The sequence below is a fragment of the Rhodamnia argentea genome, chromosome 5, assembly GCF_020921035.1.
Source record: "Rhodamnia argentea isolate NSW1041297 chromosome 5, ASM2092103v1, whole genome shotgun sequence".
Classification (NCBI taxonomy): Eukaryota; Viridiplantae; Streptophyta; class Magnoliopsida; order Myrtales; family Myrtaceae; genus Rhodamnia; species Rhodamnia argentea.
Genome location: NC_063154.1, coordinates 11,513,067 through 11,537,463, shown reverse-complemented (window position 1 = coordinate 11,537,463; position 24,397 = coordinate 11,513,067). Strand labels below are relative to the sequence as shown.

Genomic DNA, 24,397 nt, shown 5'->3' with positions numbered 1-24,397 from the left:
GAGAATAATATTATATGACTAGCAATTCATTATATATATATACACGCATAATTAGAAAAAAATTATAAATTTTTGAAGAACTAGTTAACCTAATTTTTTCATCTTTTGCTAGACACTCATTTCTCTCCTCTCACTCGATGCTTGCGTCTTGCTTTCGCAACATAGCTCTGCTCGGCGCTCGCTCCTCTCGCCTTCGTCTCTCAGCTCACTCTTCTTGCGGTCCCATCTCTCACTCGTTAGCATTGTCGCTCTACTAGCATCTTGCAGCCACCGGCGAGACCTACCGCGGCTAATGGAGTCGTCGACACGTCGCTTCCTCTCCTCGTCTTCATAATCGCTCTACCGCTTTGATCTAATGTGATAGTTGTACGATGGTCATGTGTTTGTATTATTAGGTTGGATGGTTGAGATTGAAAGTTGTTAGTTTAGATCTAACGGTTAGATCCCATTGGGACTAGACGAGGATGGGACCGCCGGTCCCGGTCTCGGTCCGGAAAATTTGAGGACTAGGGACTACCCGTCCGGTCCTTGGTTCCATACCAGGACCGAACCGGTCCGGACCATGCACACCCCTAGTATCTATTGACACTCCAAAATAGCCCGGGACTGGATACTTTATTGAGTCCCAAAAGGTATCATCGACGGACTAGTTTAAGCTAGAGTTGTCAATATGGGTCCAAGACCCATTTTTGACCCATATTTTGAATAAAAGGATTTTACATGGGTTGTTAACTTTTAGAGGGCTCATTAAAAATGGGTCCAAAAAATTGGAGCTAAATCTAATGGGTTAAAAATGGATTGCACAAAGAATCCACATAGAACCCATTTTCGACTCATTTTTGACCCATCAAAAGGTTTAGTCATTTTTATATTTGGGTTGGGTCACGAACCGCCGATCGCCGCCGCCCACCACCAATCGCCACTGTTGCCCCCGATTGTCGCCGACCGTAGCTATCGTCATGACGACCACCGCCCACCACCAATCGCCACTACTGTTGCCTGACCGTCGCCGACCGCTGCCACCATCGCCAATCACCACTACCACCACCCGTCGCCTCCCACCACCGTCGTTGACCGCCACTTCCAACCGCCGCAGACACCGCTGCCCGCGGACACGTGCCCGCGGACTACCGCCCGCAATATACTTGGAACACTCCAATTGTATTCCCTCTATACAAGGTGATGAGCATGGATCCACACGAACAACATACAGCTTTACTCCATTCAAAGGTAAAATTCACTACGCACTCCTAAAAAAGAAACAAAAAGGCAAAATCATCTTCGCACATCGGTACAGGAAGCACAAACGCAAGGATTCATCACCTATCAAGCCGAAGCCTTCAGCTTTGTTTCATATGAAAGTGATTCGGATTTGCAGAGCAATGCTTTGAGGAGGGTGAATTGGGTGATTCCCCTGATGTTTTCCTCGCTATTGTACGAGTTGAGGTATGGTTATGTAATGAGAAAAAAATTTCAAAAAATGAATATAATTCCGCTAGATTTTTATAGCATGAAAGTGTTTTAGTAATATTTCGACAAAAACAAGTGTTTTATTAATATCATTTTTTTTATTTTATTTAATAATTTTTTATTATTTAATTTATTTTTTATTTGATATGAAGTTTTTATCCGGTAACATATACATGTGAAGAGCTTAAAATATGTTAAATGAGTTGTATAGGTTTTTCTAGAACATTATTGTGTTTTGGTAATATGGGTCAAAATGGGTCGGGTTGGGTATGGATTCTCAAATATGGGTCAAAACGGGTTAGATAGGTCAATATGGGTTGAACCCTATTCAACTCGACTCAAACTCGACTTGATCCACCCATTTGACACCTCCAGTTAAGCCTTAGCCGAGATCGGCAACAAGAAGGTAACCGTTGTCGATAGGTGCCAATAAAGACGAAGGTCAATCAAAGGAAGGTTGCTTACCGCAACATTGGCACGAGAGATGAGTAAGACCAAATTGAGTGATGGATAAGATCAAGCGGTTATCAAATTGTACCTTGAAGATTAGAGAATCAAGGCCTAGAATCTCCGAGTATCGGGGTTCACATAATAACCGTAATTATTGGTTATCTCTTATATTCTGTTAGAAATAGCCAAAAGACTTCATTTGAAGGCATCCATGATCAATAACTAAAGGGTAAATCACATATATCCTAATCCAAATCAACGCAGAGGAAAAATATAGATCCGATAGCCATAAACGTAATTTGCGGATTATAGCGAAATAACATGCCCAGGTCTTACTTGAATCACTAATCGGAGAAATACATCATGTAGAACGAACATACCTTGATATTCACAGATTAAGAGCCCCAATTGCAGGTGAGCGAGAATTTAGATCCGCCGATCGCTCGTTCTTCAAGAGAAACCACAAAGAGTTTTTGGAGAAAGTTTTTCTAATGATTGATAGAACTTACGTATTTTCTGTCCAAAAGAGTATATAGTACGCTCTCTCTCTTTTGGAACACAATAGGAAACTAAATATTCCATGATTCTAACTAATAAAGACTTGCTTTTATTCTGTTTTGTTCTATATGGTATCTGATACAATAGAATAAAGACAATTTCCATTATGGGCGCAATTAATTCTAACATCTCCTACTCACCCATAAAGGGCCAAACATTTCCGTTTCTCTTCTCATTGCAAAGTTAATATGAGCAAATAATTCGTGCGACCAGCATGCTTTGAGAGTTTGTTGCCATATATCTGTTAGGACTATATAGTAGCTCACATTTGGCGTTATAATTTAGAGTAGATCCAATATGTTGTACCCTAGATCAATCAGTCACATTTATATCTCTCATGATCTCTTTAAAAGTTCGATATGTATTGTACTCACAATTACGATTGCACTCATATATAATTATAATTGGTCAACCTGTGAATACAAAATCATAATGTGACATGAACTACAAATTGATCTTCCTTTTTCCTTAAAATCTCTTCATTTCAACTCAATTCGCTTTTCCACAAATGTCCCACTAGATCGAATCATACATGATCATTGGCAATACTCTAAGATAGCAAACAATAAATCAAAATTTCAAGAATAGGTCAGAATTGTGAGGGCACTAAGCTGAGGAACTCATATCCTCAAGAGTCTCACACGGTTGTAGAGTTAATATCATTACTCTTACCAACTCTTCTTGGTCGTCTTATGCATACATAATATGAAATACGTATTACGGTATCCTATCCCTTTCTATGGAGCGCATGTCTCTACATCTAGTACCATACAAATGACAGTTTAGACATTCCAAATGTCTAACTTGAGTTCACAAATTTACTCTCTTTAAAGAATCCATCAGAACTCACATTTGGCAATCAAAGACGGATAAATTGAAATACATAGATTACTTCACTTTCGGGCATAGCTTATTATGACCTCATCTTAATACTCTTGTTAAGGCAGCATTAAAATTTCAGCATTAGCTCTGACTTATCACCTAAATAACAAGCTTGAAATCATCTTATCTCTATTTATCACACATAAATAGAGGTGATTACCCGTATGAGTGAGCTACTCGCTTATCCGTTAGACATACTTTCTTATTATAGATAATGCACTAAACATTGGCATGCATAAATGTCAAATAAAATTATAGGCATAATGATAACAAATACCATTAACTGTGAACTTTGGGTAAAGTACAAATATCCAATATTTCAATTTCTAGGCAGTCCCAAGGACTTTATATGGCCAAGAAAAACTTCTCTAGGAATTGGCTTGGTCAAAGGATGTGCTATCATACTTTGCGTAGATATATACCGGACATTCACAATCTTTCGTGCAACCATGTCTTTCACAAAATTTTACTTGGTATTTGTATGTTTGTTCTTGTAATGAAATTTGGGATCCTTGGTATAAGCTGTTGTGGCCTAGCTATCACAATTAATCAACAACGGACTAGCGGCTTCCACAGCAATACCCAAATGATCCAAAAATCTTTTAAGCCAAACACCCTCTTGTACTGTTGTTGACAAAGTCACGAACTTAGCTTCCATGGTCAATAAAGCTATACATGTTTGTTTCTTACTACTCAAATATATTGCGTCACTGCATAGTAAGAATACAAACCCAGAGGTAGATTTTCTTTCATTTAAATCTCTTTCCCAATTAGAGTTAGTATAGCTCTCAAGGCGCGAGATCTCCTCCTTGTTAAGTTAGTGAGTAATTTGCAGTACCCTTTAGATACCTAAGAATCCTTTTGACAGCAATTCAATGTGCTTGACTTGAATTGGATTGATATCTACTCACCATTCCAACAACATGACAAATGTTAGGTCTTGTATACATCATAGCGTACATTAAGTTTCCAACATCACTAGCATATGGAACATTTTCCATTCGGTCCTGTTCTTGTGGAGTGTTAGGATGCAATATGCGACTCAAACGTTCACCTTTGGCAACAATAATGTCAATGGGTTTACAATTTTGCAAACGGAAACATTCAATGACTTTATTTACGTACGGTCTCTCTTAGTCTTTCTCTTGTGAGAGAGACAACAACCTTTTTGACAACCTCTTAAAATCTTAACTCCAAGAATGTATGCAGCTTTGCCTAGATCTTTCATTTCAATGGATGATAACCAATTCCTAACTATTTGAGCAATCTCCATAGTGCTTTTGGCAATCAGGATATCATTCACATAGAATTATATAATCACAAAATAATCTTTGGATCTTTTGATATATAAGCAATGATCATTATCAATCATTAGAAAATCATATGTTACTATAGCATTGTGAAAACGTATATACCATTGTGAATTTTTTTTCCCTTCATTCATTTTCAGCGATGGCAAGTATGCAATTTTCCTCTTCAATTTGAATCCCAGTTCCAGTTGCGATGAAAACTTTGATTCAATCGTATCTCATTGCATGAGTCGCTTTGAGGTCGTAGATCAATTTGTCGTATCCATGAATTCATGGCAAACTAGAATTCTTGTGCTCCGAAAAAAAAGTTCATACGATCATAGATTATTTAGTGCAAAATTATTTCACATCAGTAAGAGACAGGGCAGAAAAATTGCTAAACCTGGAATACAAAGGGGAAATTTTGATGATGCGCACTGATTTCCATCTTTCATGAAGAGACATAATCTGTTGGGCCATAAGGCTCAAACAGCTCAGCAAAGAACCCCTTCTTTCTCTTGGGGTTCCATCCCATGTCTCTGCACAGTTGATCATTGTACCAAATGTGAAGTGCACCAATGCAGGATCTTCTGTAGTATTGACCCGAAGATCGCTTCATGTACTTGTCCCACTCTTCTATATCCTCCTCCATCTTCTTAATGGGAGGCAGCTCGAACGTGCCGGCGAGAAGCTCGGCTAGCCACCGGCACCGTATCTCCGAAGTGTACAAGTTGGCGACGCTTTCCGAGAACCCGATAACCGCTAATTGTGGAATCCGAGGGTGAATGCATTCCCTGAATGGATGGGGATCACATAACTGAGTCCAGAGCCAATAACTATAGAGAAATAAACACAGGCTGCTCATCTTTTTTCTGAATTTTCCATAGCAGGAGGGAGTTCTTGGGTAATACCTGTATAGTGGAACTATTGAATTGGGAGATCCAGATAAACAGTCCTGAAATAGTTGTGACTCAAACACATCTATGAGCTTCTTTTCGCCCCTAAACCCGGTTGCGAGGATGACCAAGTCCGAATTCAGAGGCTCAACCTCTCCGTTGATGGAAATCCCGTCCTTGCAGAACCCGAATTCCGGGGCCTTATTCAAAATTATGCTTCCCTCTTCCACTCTGTCATAGAACTTTTCGGGTACGGTCGCGATCAAGCAGGAGCTGAGTTCTTGGAGGAAACTGTGTTTCGGCACCATCCCAAACTTCTTCAGCGGGAGCTTTCGCTTTATGTCGGTTTCGACGAACTTGGATGCTGCCCATCTCTGTTATTGAAGTGAATCAGATTACGTGAACATCATGTAACAGCTATTGCATATAATCATTTGACGCGCTTCATAGGAATAATTCCTAATTCAAATTCATTACTCCATGTGAATAATTCTGAATCCAAGTGTCTGTGACCAAAATTACTGGCTCGGAAAATAATTCGCTGTGATGAGAAGTTGCAACAGATCTATCGCGTAGCGTACCAGGGGCGATAAAAGTGTGGCCAGGAGGCTCAGCAACAAGCTCTCTCCAGGCTTATGCACAAGGAGCTCCGAGAAGCGGTTGAGGTAGAGAAGTCCGAGAGGCACGCCCCATGGTAGATAATCCGGTACGTTCCAGTGTTCTGTTCTGTACAATACCGTGCAAGGTCGCTCCACTCCTGCCAGACAAAAAGATTAACGAAAACGAAGTCGCCACAAATCCACACTTGTCAAAATGCCGGAGCCGGAGGAGCAGCTTGCGCAAGGTGAAGAAAACCTAAAGCCGCCGCGACTAGGCTTCAGTTTACTAGAAGGGATGTTGGGATTTAGGTGTTTCGCACTTACCATTAGCAGCTGAGCACTCCATGGCAATGTCCAATGCGAATTTCTGCAGCCCGACCACCACCACTTTCTTGCCTCCGACGAACTCCCTCGCAGCTTGGTAGTCCATTGCGACATAGTCCATGGAGTGGATCACCTTGCCATGGAACGCCTCCGGGCCTCTGTTTGGTGGAAACTCCGGTATGTTCGGGACGTCGCTGAATCGCCCGACGCAAAGGATCACAAAGTCCACTTCATATGTCTGTCATTGTCATTATAAAGGTGAAGAAATCGCTACTGAACAATCATTAACCCTAAAAGTTGAAATTTTTACGGATTGCGGGTCTAAATTGGTGTTGGCATGAGACAGTAACATACAATTGCGCTAGGTAGAGTAGCTGCGAGTTATGCAATAACACAGAGCATAATACCTCAGTTTCAAGGCTCAAACAATTCTGCACTCTGATCTTCCACTTCCCACCCAAGCCGAATGGCCTGCCATCGCCGCCCCACAGGCTCCACGACCGCATCGCCTCGCCGGGAGGCCCGTCGTACCCGATGCTGAGGACCCTGGTGCCGAACTTGATGTGTTTGAGCAGGTCGAAGTGGTGGGCGTACGACTCGACATACCCGAGAACTTGATGCCCATCAGGGAATTCCTCAGCGACCGAGTTCGGCCACGGGAAGTCCGAGAACTGGTAGGCGGGTTTGGGGGTCTGTAGCTTCGTGGTCTCTACGGTCTTGGTCCAGACTCCTCCTAGGCCAGCTTGGGACTCGAAGACGATGGGTTGGAGGCCCTTTGAGAGGGTGTATTTGCAGGCCAGGAGGCCACTGATCCCAGCACCGACTATGGCTATCTTCTTCGTCTCCATCTTTACTTTCTTCACATGGCTGCTCACGTGCTGGAGAGAACTTGGTATATATATTCAGAGGTCCGATGATGTTGCCATTAAGAGGATTGATTTGAAATCGAGTGTTAACTAATATTTCAGCTATCGTATTTGGACCAACCTCTTAACTAATATTATTCTCTCTCTCTTTTTTTTTTCTTAAGTAATATTGCTTTTTTGCCTTATTCTATACACGAATGATTGGTATCTAGAAAACCTTATTGAGATTGTTAGAATACAAAACCAGCTGTCTATTTCTTAGTCGATATAGTGTTTGTTACCTGGATGGCCTTCGGCAGAATTGAAACTTTGAAATGTATTGTCTAATAGTCCACAAAAGTTTATCTAAATATTTTAATAATACTTAGAGTGCGTCTCTTTCACGAAAAATGAACGATTTAGAAAATAATTTCCTAGAAATGATAACTTGTGTCGCTTAAAAAAATAATAAATGAAAAGTTTTTATTCTCCAAGAAAATATTTACATTTAAATTGTTGTTGATAATAATATAAAGAATCATTTTTAGAAAAATATTTTTCTAAATTATTCATTTTTTACGAAGTAAATATGAAGCTTACTTGGGTTATAATTCCAAGTATGAACATAATCATTGCACCAACTATACCGTGTATGGAGTATTCCTCTTGCCACGAGAAAAATTTTACTCCATAAAGTGAAACCTCGAGCTCGAGACTCTTGTTAGAAGGTCTCATAAGAAACCTTAAAATGTTAGGCAGGGGGAGACGATATATTTATAAAGCGCAACCGAACTCAATAATCAAGTGGATATGATCATATTTCAATACCTTGTTTCAAGTGCAAATTGGAGGCGCGTGAAATTGAAAAGGGGGCAGCCACACATGCGCGAAAACTCGGGATATAAAGGAGGTGGAAGCCGAGTTGTAATATTATAGTAGAAATTTCAATTAAATTATTTAAGTTATCAAATGGCGGGAGATTATATAAAGATAATAGAGATAGAAATCTCATAGACAAGCCGAATCTTTTGTACTTTAACCAAGTGGTCCCTCTCGCAAGTGATCATTCTAGGTATAAAAAGAGAGAGAGAGAGAGAGAAAAAGGAAAGTGGCCCATTGATTTCATTACAGGCTATTAAGTATGTTTTTTTTTTCCTTTGTTTAGTTATTTCCCATATGACTTTTATGTTCCCAAGATGAGATCTAAATGCTGCTACAGTTTTGGTCTGGGGTGGGGGCTTCAATTACGTCCTTCATTTGCTGGCCTCCACAATTGATCATGGATCTGTGAGGTTGCCAGAGAAGCTTAGGCTCAACAAATTAAAAGAGAAGATTAGGCTAAAAGAAAGGCAAAACCTTTATGATCAGGCAACTTGTTAATGAGCACGTCGGCCGCGAATATAGTTTTTAATGCACCGATATATCTCATGTTATGCACAATCTACACCTTAAAATCTAATTATTCCAAACAAAATATACTTAATAAGTGTTCCGAGATCACTCACTGATAATGTCTTTTTGTAATAGCTTATTGTATTGGGATTAATATTGCATCATTGCCCCCAACAATCCCTAATGAATACCCGAAGGCTATATGCATTTAACGTATTCACTTTCATCCCTTTACTTCCATTACTTTCTTAATCAAGTACCGATACTTTCAATTTTTCTGATCAAACCCAGCAAATCTAGCTGACGGGACCTTTGGCTGACATCTTAAATATCGCCTACGGAAACATTCAACATGCGGCGTATAGGTGAACTTATTTTCGTATTTTTTTTTTTCATTTGCCCATTCGTTCTATATCGATGGTGGGCGTCTACGTCGGCAATATGTATCCACATCACAATTGGACATTCTCCGACATCATTTTAGTAGTTTGATTGGATTCTGTCGTAAACAAACTCGACTAGATTTTATGTAGGTAAAACGAACCGATCGGGAAATTTGACATTACATTCAAGAATTGTTTTTGAGACAAATGGAGGGTCCTAGTGCTGGACCTGCTGGTCACTTCCTACCCCGCGACTAAATCTTTCTCTAAGTTCAAGGCAAGCAAATAATTCATATTCTTTGCTTGTCATTTAGAGAAAATAAAAATGGCGAACTCTTTAAGAGGAACATTTTCTGTCGTTGGAACAGCGTGGTATTGTCTCTTGTTTCTTTTCTTTTCACAAAAACGCACCATCAAAATAGACATGTGGACTCGCGCTAACGTTAAAATTCTCGCTGGCACAGCACGTTCGTTTCAAAGTCAGAGATCTCAGATCGAAGATAACGTTTTTTTTATTGATGGATTGTTAATTAGTTTCCGTGATTATACTCATTAATTAGATGATTGTCCCGTCAGCATTAATCAATTACAGTACTAAAGATGACAAAGCCAGAGAGGTCGTCACCCCCAACAACTTCCAGCTGGTATGAGATAGCCATGCAGACACGTGGCTTGTGTTCACCAACCCAATCAACGAATATTAGATAATAATTGCAATTATCACCAAAGTGTGCATAGAAGAAAGGATTTTAGTAAGAAATAAATTGCATAAATCAAACCCAAACAGAGTGAATGTCCGTGATTCTGCGATATGCCTACTCTACATCTGAGCTTTGCAACGGAGCTTGCGCGGTTTGCAAACCTATCGTAGAGGTTCATTGTCGGTTGAGGCCTTCGTGAGCTCGCGGCTGATCGCATTCGATCTCAATGACCGTTATGGTGAGCTCACTTGGCGTCTCGGTTGCGAGCCATGAACAATCTCGCTACAAATAAAGGCATGGATGCCGGGAGAGGGACACAAGTTAGTGGGTGAGGGTGAGGATGCCGTCGCCAGCATAGAGGTTAGGCTATGGCGTTGAATGGCAACTCATTGAACGAAGGTAAGTTCATCCGGATATTTTGAGAGGCTTAGACTTGAGCTTTCTCTTGACTATCTCTCTTTGTAAATATATTTGACTTCTGGTTGCATTCCTAACAAGTGGCATCAAAATCGATTTTAAATGAGTGGGCGAATATCTAAAACAAGAAATCTTTTTATTTGGGAGGCGAGCGTTGTAGTGTAGCAACATGGTTCCAATGGCAGTCTCATGGTTCGGTTTGGAGAAAGAAACCATGGACATATGGATACTTGAATTCAGGAGGAACGGACTTAATGATGAAATCGCAAGTGAGGGGAATATTGATGAGATGCATTGTGTTTCGAAAAAAATTTCACACCCGAGACTTGAGAGCAATTAATATATCCAAGTTGGTACAATAATATATTGGCTTAAGCTTTTGAGTAAATGTGGATATAGTTAGATATTTTAACGAGTTCGGACATAGACTCCCTATTGGTAATCTTCCCCTAGAGAAAGTATCGAATTTTTACTGCGCGGTTGCAGCAAATAATTGTTGTGTTATGCTATTGTGTGAGAGGAGAGAGAAAGAGCAAAGAAAGAGAGTGGGAGAGCGGTTTTGGTGTAGAATTTGGTTGTGCGTGAGGGCTAACGAGTCTTTTTAGGTTTTGAAAGATGCAGACTGTAGATTTTGAATCCGAGGAGGGCATCTGATCCAGAGAGCAAAGTGGACGATGTGATCCGCAATGGTCGCTTGACTAATTAATTGTAGAAAGAATTGGGAAACCCTAGGATTATAATTGCTGAAATCAATGTTGCTTTAATACTTTTTATGTGTTCCTTCCTTGGAAGCCACTGGCGCATCCATCTGTGACCCCTGCTATGGACACGTCCGTTGACTCCACAATGTATAGAGAGACACGTATCCATCAACCACTTCCTCATCACGCTTGATCTAAATCCCCACGAAACCTTAGCAACCGACCCATCTATTCTCTGTCGAGAAAATAACAAAAAGATTCTAAATCTATTATATTTTTATTAATTAAATATTAAATCATTTACATTTATATTTATTTAGTCCATCCGATCAATTTTAATCATGATGTGGACTTTTTAATTAATTTTCTAATAGCCTTTTGAGTTTTTTTAATTATGATTTTTCTTTTTTCTTTTTCATTTCTTTTCTTACTTTTTTTTTTTGGTGGTCGGTCACAGGCAAGGGCCGGGATGCCCTCGCTTGGCTAGATTTGGCAAGGGCATCGCGATCCTCACTAGATTTGGGTGAGGGACCGTGCACTCTCGCCTAGGTCAGCAAGGGCATCTTGGCCGTAAGGGATGGGGAGAAATATTAAATTAAAAAATATAAAAAATTATTAAAAAAGATCAACGTAGGCGCCCGCTAGTCGGCCAAAATTGGCAATATGGATTGAATTGGGACAAATAAAAAAATTTTAAGACTGAATTGATAAAAAAAAGTTTAGGATTGAATTGGTACAATTACAATAAATTTTTGACTTTTTTAGTAATTCTCTCTTTCGACCACCTTCAAACCCCACAGCGGCAATTGGATTTATGTGGGTAAGAACTCAAGGGTTAAGGTTAAAGGAGTTGGCAGTTGGCACTTGCAAAGCTGGTTTTGCATGGAGGCCGAAATCTAATACTCATTGTTAACACGATGTGTAGCACGCTGGATTAGGGCATCTTGGGACGTATCATTTGGCTGCTCTTACCTTTCCACCGGTAAAACTAGTCTTCTCACTTGTAATTTTTCGAGAGCAACTAGAAAGAGATGCCTTGTTGGAAAAACAAGATAATACCATTTGGAAAAGACAGCACAGCTGAATATCCATTGCAATTAGTCCACTCAGATATGCGTTTCCCAATGACAGTCATATGCGGTTTGGTTATGTCTATTCGACTTCACATGAGTCTCCCATGCTTTGAAATGCTTTAAGATGTACTTAAGTAAATTAGAAAGTCAATTAGATTAAAAGTTGACTCTCATAACTGATCGAGGACGTGAATATATGTTTGATCAATTTACGGTCTTAAGAAATCATCCCAATAGTGATATCTCAAGTTTCCGAGAAAATTGTCCAAAATTCACAAATTTATTGCATTTTTGCCAATTGAGTTCTAAACATTGTCATGTTTTGACAATTAAGTCTATTTGGCCAAGTTTGGCTGGATATTTTTTTGGCATAGAAGCTGGTTGTCCTACGTGACAACTAGCTAGAGGAGGAGGAAAGGGAACAAAAAAAAGAAAAAGAAAAATATCAACATATTTTAGAAATTAACCACGACAGCGATTTTCGGTTAAAAGTTGCTGGATGGACTGATTAGCTCAAATGAAAAGATCTAGAGCTGAATTGGTAAAAAAAAAAAAAAAAAGAGAGAGGTTTAGGATTGAATTAACACAATTGCAATATGTTTTGGACTCTTTTAGTAATTTTTTTTCCAATGTAATTTGATGTATCCCTCTAGAAAGCCTCTTCCAAAGAAATATATGAAATGCATGTGAAAGCATTGGGATTGCGTGGGCTATAGCATGCCCTGCTAGAGTAAATGAAAGACATGAGGTTGTCTTAAAGTGTACTTGATGTTCTTGAGATTGCTTTTCATAGGAGCAATAGATATGGACATAAATTCATATTGACCGATGTGGATACATCACAAGCCACGCAGCTTTGTTGCTGGTCAGACAAGAATCTCAGTTATTCATAAGTTTGATTGAAATTGACCCCGAAACTCCACCGTGTGAGTTTATAGAGATTACAAAACCTCTTCTAGTAGCCTCAAACTTTCAACCGTGTTTCAAAATCTTGAACCCTGGCATGTTTGCTCCGGTCAAGAACGATCAGACCATCGGGACATGTTCGAAAAGCGAGTAGGTTGAGACGGAGAGACTCGAGTAGGAAAAGGAAGAACGGTCCGTGTCATAGCGGCACATGTATGCACTGGCTAGCCAGTCATGCTTACCTTAAGTCGAATCAACAAGATGGGTTGGAAGTGACCAGGAGCGAAGAGCCCGTTGCGCGTGAATGCCCACTGGAAAGCGGATGAAAGAGACCTGGAATAACCAACTGAGGGATTGAACGTGTTTGTCCGTCAGTTACGACACCGGACCGGTTTCGCAGAGCGAAATTGGCGGATCACATTCTTTTGTAACCACTTTGAACCGGGGGACCCGATTCTTTTGTTCCCACAAAACAGTTCAATCTTCCAATTATCATCTTTTCTTCATGCAGCCATGTAGAATGATTCCATCTGCGTCTTCAAATATTAACTGATTCGAAGCATCTTCTTCTGCCGATGCGTGTTCTGAAGCTTCAAATCCATGCTTGCGTTTTCCCGACATGTCTCCATCCCGTGAAACGGAGATCTTTTAGCTGGATTCGATGAATTCAAAACTATTCATCCTCGAGCAAGCAAGGTGCTTCTTCAGCTCTTTGGACCAAACCAACTGCAGACCGCAACTTGTCCGAAAATTCAGTTGAAGAAGCGGAGTCTGTAGTGGTGACGGAGCTTTCATTCATGGTAGCCTTCTCATTCAACAACTTGCGCGTTACGTATACACTCCACCCGCGAGGAAAAGGTTCGACCTTCCTTCGCAATCTCAAACCCGATCACACATTGCCCAGATGGGAATCGAACGAATCTGAGCGGCACATTCCATTTTCTTAATGCTAATGGCCTGCTTCGTTGTGTTCTCCCCAGTTGGGCGTCTATTATCGACTAGCCAAAACTCCGTTTGGCTTTGATTTGTTTGACGAATTCAAACCATCGTCCTCGAGCGAGCAAAGTTGCGGGACGTATGAGCACGACCATTGTGTCAAGTCCATCAAGTGTCGACTGGGAGATGTTGGGATAATTTGGACTCGAACTGCTCATAATTGGCTCGACCCACGCCCAATGCACAAGTCCTTGAAGTTCCCTTGGTGAGAACAATAATAAAGAGAGACAACTTCTCTTTTTTCCACGGTAAAATTGTCAAAAAAAAATTTCTAAACTTATTGTGTTTTTGTCAATTCAGTCCGAAATCTTTTAATTTTGCTAATTGAATCCATTCAATCAATTTTGACTAAAAATCATTGACGTGGACGTTGGCCGTCTTATGTAGTGTGGCCAACCGACGTGGTTAGTTTTTAATTTTCCTTTTTTTCTTTTTTTTTTGTTCGCTCCTCCTTTCTCTAGCCGGGCGTTGATCCTCGACGACCACCCGCAGGCAAGGGCCGACGTGTGAGCCTCACCCACCCCTGACAAGGCTCGACCTCGCACCGCCCTTGCCTCCGGCCGGTTACCGAGGCCTGGCGACTTGCTGGAGGAAGAAGGGAAAAAAAAACGAGAAAGAAATAAAATAAAAAAATTAACTAGAATTCATAAAAGTATATTGAAATATCATCAAAGATTGTTCACGTCGGCGTCGGCCGTGCCACATAGGATGGCCGACGGTCATGTCAACGATTTTTGGCCAAAACTAGCAGAATGAACTCAATTTGTGAATCGTAAAAATATTTAGAATTCAATTGAGACAATTAAAATGTTTAGAACTGAATTGGTAAAAGTGCAATAAATTTAAGACTTCTTGGATAATTTTTTCCCTTCTTTTCATACATATGCACATAAGGTACATGGTGCTTATATACGAGAAAGTGTGCGCTTGACTGTGAAAAAGAAAGTGCTCGTGTGCAATGAGTTACCAAGGTAGGCAAACAAATCTCCAAGTGCGCATATGCTGATCCAAGTGCGAGATTTCACTTTCGAACAGCGCGGACATCGCAAGCATTACGTGAAGCATTCTCGGTTCTTGAGATGTGAGTTACGAGCACGGCGAAACCCAACCCGAGCGAAAGCTCTACCGGACTTCGACTGCTCCTCTCAGTATTCGATAACAAAGATCGGCTCGGCTTTAGTTCTAGAGCCTATCTCAGTTGGAGCGTGTGGCCGAGAATGAAAGCAAAAGGGCCTGGTTGCTACACATTCGTTCGTTCATTCAAGTACTGGGGAGTAGCCCTCCACCAAGAGTAGAAGAAGCCAAACTAAAGTTCATATCCCCTGTGCACCCATTTTATAAACCAATACAACTATGTCTCATTTGTCTCGAACAAACAACTATCTCCTTGTTCCATTGTCATTCCACTGACTAATGGTGGTATCAAAAATCACGTTTCAACAGTTACACATCAATACAAAATACTAGTAGTGGTATCAATCCAATATGGGGTGAGAAACCGGACCGGACCAGATAGGCCGGGTTGGTTCGATCCTTGAGAGGGACGGGTCCGGTCCGGTCCGAGTTGGTCCGGTCCTTGAAGAGGGGTGGTCAGGTCGTTGAAGGGGGCGGTCCGGTCCCCGGTCCCAATAAATGGGATAGGTGATTGGGCGATCCAGTCCCCGGTTCCATGGTGGATGGGATCGGGCCGACCCAGCTAGATCGGACCACCTAAAGTATATATAATTATAAGTTAGGTTTAAGTTTGACAAGAATAATATTATCCGACTAGCAATTCATTATATATATACACGCACAATTAGAAAAAAATTATAAATTTTTGAAGAACTAGTTAACCTAATTTTTTCATCTTTTGCTAGACACTCATTTCTCTCATCTCACTTGATGCTTGCGTCTCGCTTTCGCAACATAGCTCTGCTCGGCGCTCGCTCCTCTCGCCTTTGTCTCTCTGCTCGCTCTTCTTGCGGTCCCATCTCTCACTCGTTAGCATTGTCGCTCTACTAGCATCTTGTAGCCACCGGCGAGACCTACCGCGGCATCTGACGTCGTCGACACGTCGCTTCCTCTCCTCATCTTCATAATCGCTTAGCCGCTTTGATCTAATGTGATAGTTGTACGATGGTCATGTGTATGTATTATTAGGTTGGATGGTTGAGATTGAAAGTTGTTAGTTTAGATCTAACGGTTAGATCCCATTGGGATCGGACGAGGACCGGACCGCCGGTCTTGGTCCTAGTCCGGAAAATTTGAGGACTGGGACTACCTATCCGGTCCTTGGTTCCATACCGAGACCGAACCGGTCCAGACCATGCACACCCCTAGTATCTATTGACACTCCAAAATAGCCCGGGACTGGATACTTTATTGAGTCCCAAAAGGTATCATTGACGGACTAGTTTAAGCTAGAGTTGTCAATATGGGTCCATGACCCATTTTTGACCCATATTTTGAATAAAAGGATTCTATATGGGTTGTTAGCTTTTAGAGGGCTAATTAAAAATGGGTCCAAAAAATTGGAGCTAAATCTAATGGGTTAAAAATGGATTGCACAAAGAATCCACACAGAACCCATTTTCGACTTATTTTTGACCCATCAAAAGGTTTAGTCATTTTTATATTTGGGTTGGGTCACGAGCCGCCGATTGCCGCCGCCCACCACCAATCGCCACTGTTGCCCCCCGATTGTCGCCGACCGGAGCTATCGTCATGAAGGCCGCCGCCCACCACCAATCGCCATTGCTGTTGCCTGACCGCCGCGGACCGCTACCACCATCGCCAATCACCACTGCCACCACCCGCCGCCTCCCACCACTGCCGTTGACTGCCACTTCCAACCGCCGCAGACACCGCTGCCCGCGGACTACTGCTCGCAATATACTTGGAACAATCCAATTGTATTCCCTCTGTACAAGGTGATGAGCATGGATCCACATGAACAACAGACAGTTTTACTCCCTTCAAAGGTAAAATTCACTACGCACTACGAAAAAAGAAACAAAAAGGCGAAATCATCTTCGCACATCGGTACAGGAAGCACAAACGCAAGGATTCATCACCTATCAAGCCGAAGCCTTCAGCTTAGTTTCATATGAAAGTGATTCGGATTTGCAGAGCAATGCTTGGAGGAGGGTGAATTGGGTGATTCCCCTGATGTTTTCCTTGCTATTGTACAAGTTGAGGTATGGTTATGTAATGAGAAAAAAATTTCAAAAAATGAATATAATTTCGCTAGATTTTTATAGCACGAAAGTGTTTCAGCGATGACAACGTATGCAATTTTCCTCTTCAATTTGAATCCCAGTTCCAGTTGCGATGAAAACTTTGATTCAACCGTATCTCATTGCATGAGTCGCTTTGAGGTCGTAGATCAATTTGTCGTATCCATGAATTCATGGCAAACTAGAATTCTTGTGCTCCGAAAAAACAAGTTCATACGATCATAGATTATTTAGTGCAAAATTATTTCACATCAGTAAGAGAAGGGGCAGAAAAATTGCTAAACCTGGAATACAAAGGGGAAATTTTGACGATGCGCACTGATTTCCATCTTTCATGGAGAGACATAATCTGTTGGGCCATAAGGCTCAAACAGCTCAGCAAAGAACCCCTTCTTTCTCTTGGGGTTCCATCCCATGTCTCTGCACAGTTGATCATTGTACCAAATGTGAAGTGCACCAATGCAGGATCTTCTGTAGTATTGACCCGAAGATCGCTTCATGTACTTGTCCCACTCTTCTATATCCTCCTCCATCTTCTTAATGGGAGGTAGCTCGAACGTGCCGGCGAGAAGCTCGGCTAGCCACCGGCACCGTATCTCCGAAGTGTACAAGTTGGCGACGCTTTCCGAGAACCCGATAACCGCTAATTGTGGAATCCGAGGGTGAATGCATTCCCTGAATGGATGGGGATCACATAACTGAGTCCAGAGCCAATAACTATAGAGAAATAAACACAGGCTGCTCATCTTTTTTCTGAATTTTCCATAGCAGGAGGGAGTTCTTGGGTAATACCTGTATAGTGGAACTATTGAATTGGGAGATCCAGATAAAGAGTCCTGAAATAGTTGTGACTCAAACACATCTATGAGCTTCTTTTCGCCCATAAACCCGGTCGCGAGGATGACCAAGTCCGAATTCAGAGGCTCAACCTCTCCGGCAATCGAAATCCCGTCCTTGCAGAACCCGAATTCCGGGGCCTTATTCAAGATTATGCTTCCCTCTTCCACTCTGTCATAGAACTTTTCGGGTACGGTGGCGATCAAGCAGGAGCTGAGTTCTTGGAGGAAACTGTGTTTCGGCACCATCCCAAACTTCTTCAGCGGGAGCTTTCGCTTTATGTCGGTTTCGACGAACTTGGATGCCGCCCATCTCTGTTAACAGCATGTAACAGCTTATGCATATAATCATTTGAAGCGCTTCATCGGAATAATTCCTAATTCAAATTCATTACTCCATGTGAATAATTCTGAATCCAAGTGTCTGTGACCAAAATTACTGGCTTGGAAAATAATTCACTGTGATGAGAAGTTGCAACAGATCTATCGCGTAGCGTACCAGGGGCGATAAAAGTGTGGCCAGGAGGCTCAGCAACAAGCTCTCTCCAGGCTTATGTACAAGGAGCTCCGAGAAGCGGCTGAAGTAGAGAAGTCCGAGAGGCACACCCCACGGTAGATAATCCGGTATGTTCCAGTGTTCTGTTCTGTACAATACCGTGCAAGGTCGCTCCACTCCTGCCAGACAAAAAGATCAACGAAAACAAAGTCGCCACAAATCCGCACTTGTCAAAATGCCAGAGCCGGAGGAGCGGCTTGCGCAAGGTGAAGAAAACCTAAAGCCGCCGCGACTAGGCTTCAGTTTACTAGAAGAGATGTTGGGATTTAGGTGTTTCGCACTTACCATTAGCAGCTGAGCACTCCATGGCAATGTCCAATGCGAATTTCTGCAGCCCGACCACCACCACTTTCTTGCCTCCGACAAACTCCCTCGCAGTTTGGTAGTCCATTGCGACATAGTCCATGGAGTGGATCACCTTGCCATGGAACGCCTCAGGGCCTCTGTTTGGTGGAAACTCAGGTATGTTCGGGACACCGCTGAATCGCCCGACGCAAAGGATCACAAAATCCACTTCATATGTCTGTCATTGTCATTATAAAGGCGAAGAAATCGCTACTGAACAATCATTAACCCAAAAATCGAAATTGCTATGGATTGCGGGTCTAAATTGGTGTTGGCATGAGACAGTAACATACAATTGCGCTAGGTAGAGTAGCTGCGAATTATGCAATAACACAGAGCATAATACCTCAGTTTCAAGGCTCAAACAATTCTGCACTCTGATCTTCCACTTTCCGCCCAAACCGAATGGCCTGCCATCGCCGCCCCACAGGCTCCACGACCGCATCGCCTCGCCAGGCGGCCCGTCGTACCCAATGCTGAGGACCCTGGTGCCGAACTTGATGTGCTTGAACAGGTCGAAGTGGCGGGCGTATGACTTGACATACCCAAGAACTTGATGCCCATCAGGGAATTCCTCGGCGACCGAGTCCGGCCACGGGAAGTCCGAGAACTGGTAGGCGGGTTTGGGGGTCTGTAGCTTCGTGGTCTCCACGGTCTTGGTCCAGACTCCTCCTAGGCCAGCTTGGGACTCGAAGACGATGGGTTGGAGGCCCTTTGAGAGGGTGTATCTGCAGGCCAGGAGGCCACTGATCCCAGCACCGACTATGGCTATCTTCTTCGTCTCCATCTTTACTTTCTTCACATGGATTCTCTCGTTCTGGAGAGAACTTGGTATTATATAATGAGAGGTCTAATGATGTTGGGTGAAATGCCACTAAGAGGATTGATTGAAATCAAGCCACTCATCTGGCAGTTTGGCTCCTTTTTGTTTCGCAAAAAATAAACAACTTGAAAAATAATTTTTTAAAATTGATCGCTTATATCCCTAAAAAATAATTAGTCAATTAAAAGTATTTTCATTATTGATAATAATTTATGTCTAAATATTTTTGTGGACGATTAAGATATTTTTTGTTTAATTATTTTTGTAAGCCATACAAACGATCATTGTTTGAAAAAGAATTTTTAAATCGTTCATTTTCTACGAAATAAAAGGAAACTCCGTTTATTATGAAATAGTTCTTTAAGTAAAAGTGATTTTACGTGGTTTACTTGAGTTTTACCGATGCTCATTACTCAGTCCAACATTAGAATAGCATATAGAGAAGGGTCCTGCTAGCATGACACCGTGACAATATAACGGTAGAATGCTATGCATAAGATCGGAGATGGGTCCTACTATGATTGCTATTTTTTTTTTTTCATTCATAGCACTTGTCGGTTGAGATTGCATCATTATTCTGTTATACTGTCATCCCTATAGAGAATACCATGTGCCAAAATTCAAACACATGATTGTAGCTATCGTATTTGAACCAACCCCTTACCCGATATTACTTTTTTTGTACCTTATTTTATACACAAATTTTTAGTGTTTACAAAATCATATTGAGATTGTTAAAATATATGACAAGCTGTCTATGATATAGTGTTACCTGGACGGACTTCGATACAATTAAAACTTTCAAAAGTATTGCCTAATAGTTTGCAATAGTTTATTTACATATTTCCATAATACTTAGGGTACGTTTGTTTCGTGGAGAATAGTTGATTTAAATAATTTTCCTAAGAATGATAGCTTGTATCGTTTACAAAAAATTAATGAGTGGAAAATATTTAATTGTTTGACGCAAACTATTGTCGACAATGAAAGTATCTCTTATTAGCTAACTATTTCAAATATGTTCATTTTTTTGCGAAATAAATAGGAGTCTTAATTAGGTTATAACTTAAACTATGTACATAGTCATTGCACCAGCTATCCGGTGTATGGATGTTCCCTTTACCAAGACAAAAATTTGACTCCATAAAGTGAAACTTTGAGCTCAAGACTCTTGTTAGAAATCCTCGTAAAAAATTTAAATTGTTAGATAGAAGCAGATGATATATTTATAAAGCGCAATCAAACTCAATAATCAAATCAATATGATCATAGTGTATTTTAAACACCTCAACTAGAGTGCAAATCGGAGGCATGTGGAATTGCAGAAGAGGGCCACACATGCGCGAAATCTCCTACTTGAAATTACAATTAAAAGAATAAGTTATCATATAACTTAAGATTAAATAAACATAAAAGATATGGAAATCTTGTGGACAAGCCAAATGTGACGTACTTTAATCACATGTAACTCTCATCCTCTTCATTTTATAAAGATTAAGGTGGTCTCTTTTCCAAGTAATCGTTCTATGTACAAACAAAAACAAGACTAAAGCGATTAAATAGAAAAGGACAGTGTCCCAATGATGTCATTACAGGTGGCATCGGCGCCGGCCCGGAGCTTTTGAATAAGAAATTTACTAATTGCAAGATAATTTTTTTTAATAATTTATTTATTTCAATTTGACTTTTATGTTCCCAAGAAAATCTAATACTGACCCACTTCCCAAGACGAGATCCCATATGCTGCTACAGCTTGTGTCGGGAGTGGATATAATTGACCAATGATCCTTGAGGCTGCAAGAGAAGCTTAGGCTCGACATTATGGTTGAACCTTGTACGATTCTCATGAAGCGAACCTGTGGAGATGCCGAGCAAACTGATTCTCACCACCGGACTATGGGTGGTGAAAAGGAAAGGAGCAGTTCCATTTAATCATTTGATCTTCCGAAATCATGCATACTGAATGTTTGTGAACACAAGAAGTTTTTGAGACCGAATTGAGGTTATCTTTGTGCTGATCTTGTTAAAGAGTACTTCACCCGCGCTAAAATATAGTCTTTAATGTACTGATAGCTCCCATGTTATGCACAATCGATATCTTGAAAATTTAAGTAATCCCAAATAAAATAAAAATAGCTCCTATGTTCACTAAAAGTCTTAAAATTTATCACGAAAGTACAATTGAATCCTAAAACTTGACAAATTGATAAAATCAAGTCCTTACATTAATACAATCAATCCGATTGAAGGAAAATACAGACAAGCCCAAATCTGGGTGGCCTCACTTGAGCCTATTGTCAGCCCGCCGGCCCCTCCGGCAATGGGCTGCGTGAGCGCCTTACACTCTGCCGTTCTTTTTCTTTTCCTTTTTTCTCAGTTTTATTTTTGAAAATAAAATGTTAACTTTTTTTTAAAATTTTTTAATATATTTTAATTTTTTTGAATAAATAACACCGACTAATGCCATGTATGAGAGAGAAACTAATTTAAAAATGATACGTTAGCATTTTTGTTAATTAAATTGACAATATCAAATTAACGGTATTAACGGAAGAACTTGATTCTACCTATTTGATAAGTTTTATGACTTGATTGCACTTTTTTAAAAATCTTAGGATTCAATTACACTTTGTTGACAAGTATTAGGACTTTTACTGCACATATCCCTTAAATATACTTAACAAGTGTCGAGAGAGTACTCATTCATACTCTCTTTTTCTAATGGCTTATTCTATTGGGGTTTATGTTGCCCCAACAATCCCTAGTGAAAACTTGATAGGCTATCGGCATCAATTTTTCTGATCAAACCCTCCTACCCATATAAAATATCGCCTACGCTGACATTCAACATGGGGCATGCCTGTGAATTTTTATTTTTATTTTATTTTTCCATTCGCCCGTCCGTTATGTATCAATGGCGGATGTCTGCCTAGGCAATATCTACCCACCTCGCAATTGGACATTCTTCGACATCATTTCATGATTAGATTTTCTGCTAAACGAACTTGATTGGGCATTTCATATAAGTAAAATGAATCGATTGGAAAAATTGACATTACATACGGGAATTGTTTTTGATACCAAAGAGGTTCCTAGTGTTGGTTGATCTTGGATCTCTCTTATCCCAAAAACTAACTCAAAAGATGAGTCATAAACTGACACTAGCCCTTTCTATAATCGATGTAGGATTACCCCAACGATATAGTTTGATGAAACTTTCCCTCACAGTCATAAACCGACACCAGCCCTTTCTACAATCGATGTAGGATTACCCCAACAATATAGTAACCTAGGCTTTGATACCAGTGTTGGGTGGTTTTGGACCTCTTTCATCCTAAAAGCTAGCTCAAAAGATGAAGCTTTCTCTCAAACTTATAGACCGACTACCAACCCCTTTTACAACCGATGTGGGATAACCCCACCATCACAACCCTTGCCAGTAGCCCCATTCCAGCCATTACAATAGAAAAGAAAAAGACAAGAAAAAAAGATAAAAAAGAATAAAAAAATTTAAAGAAATTTTCACGTCGGTGCTAACAAATCTACGTAGGATAGCAAGTGGACGGCCGGCGTCCATGCTATTAATTTCTGATCAAAATTGGCCGGATGGACTGAATTGACACAAATGTAAGATGTTTAGAAGTTAATTGACAAAAAAATAAAAGATTGATGATTGAATTAGCACAAATAAAATATGTTAATAAACTTTTTGATGATGTTCCCAAGATTTTGGGATAGTCCAATAAGACGACTAAATGAGGCCCATTGTGTGCCTATATGTATGCATCACAAAACTTACTGACATTCACTCTAAGGAGAGAGGAATATCGTAGCACGTGATTCGTATCACATATGCCTACATATCGACCTGGGCGATAGTGAGAGTTCGTTCTGTAATTATTGAAATTAATCCCTGAACTCCACTGTGAGAGTTCATAGAGGATATAAAACCTCTGATAGTACCCTCAAACATCCATGTTTCAAAATCTCAACCCTCGAGCTGCTACTTTAGCATGTTTTCTCGGGTCAAGAACGATCCGACCATCGGGACATGTTCGAAAAGCAAGTAGGTTAAGATGAAGTGAATCGAGCAAAGGACGGACGGTCCGTGTCAGAGCGGCACATGTCTTTACCGGCTAGCCGGTCATGCTTACCTTAAGTCGAATCGGCAAGATGGGTTGGAAGTGACTAGGAGTGGAGAACCCGTTGCGAGTGGACACCCATTGGAAAGTGGACGAAAGAGACCTGGAATAAGCAACCGAGGAATTGAAGGCGTTTGTCCGTGAGTTACGGCACTGGACCAGTTTCTTAAAGCGAGATTGACGGATCACATTCTTTTCCAACCACATTGAACGCGGGACCCCGTTCTTTTGTTCCTTCAAGCTGTCCCACCCTACCAATCAGTCAAAACAGTTCCATCATTCATTTATCTTCTTTTCTTCATGCAGCCATGTAGAATGATTCCATCTACGTCTTCACATATTAGCTGATTCGAAGCATCTTCTCCTGCCGATGCGTGTTCTGAAGCTTCAAATCCATGCTTGCGTTTTCCCCGTCCCGTGAAACGGAGATCTTTTAGCTGGATTCAACGAACTCAATTCCTATTCGTCCTCGAGCAAGCAAGTTGCTTCTTCAGTTCTTTGGACCAAACCAACTCCAGTCCGCAACTTGTCCGACCATCCAGTTGCAGAAGCGGGGTCAGTAGTGGCGGCGGAGCTTTCATTCATGGTAAGCTTC

General features: G+C 40.9%; 2 protein-coding genes across 2 annotated transcripts; both read right to left on the bottom strand.

Moving 5' to 3' along the window:
- Positions 1-5,085: 5,085 nt before the first annotated feature.
- On the bottom strand, positions 5,086-7,373 carry LOC115726954 (probable flavin-containing monooxygenase 1). Its single transcript, XM_030657057.2, has 5 exons — positions 6,876-7,373; positions 6,469-6,706; positions 6,127-6,302; positions 5,561-5,919; positions 5,086-5,443 (listed from the first exon to the last, which is right to left on the bottom strand). Exons 1-5 carry the CDS (start codon positions 7,314-7,316, stop codon positions 5,101-5,103), a joined length of 1,557 nt encoding a protein of 518 aa, XP_030512917.2. The 5' UTR covers positions 7,317-7,373; the 3' UTR covers positions 5,086-5,100.
- Positions 7,374-17,400: 10,027 nt separating this feature from the next.
- LOC115726956 (probable flavin-containing monooxygenase 1) lies at positions 17,401-19,746 on the bottom strand. The gene is made up of 5 exons (XM_030657059.2): positions 19,184-19,746; positions 18,778-19,015; positions 18,436-18,611; positions 17,893-18,251; positions 17,401-17,775 (listed from the first exon to the last, which is right to left on the bottom strand). The coding sequence occupies exons 1-5, from the start codon at positions 19,622-19,624 to the stop codon at positions 17,433-17,435; spliced, it is 1,557 nt and encodes a 518-aa protein (XP_030512919.1). The 5' UTR covers positions 19,625-19,746; the 3' UTR covers positions 17,401-17,432.
- Between the last annotated feature and the right edge of the window lie 4,651 nt (positions 19,747-24,397).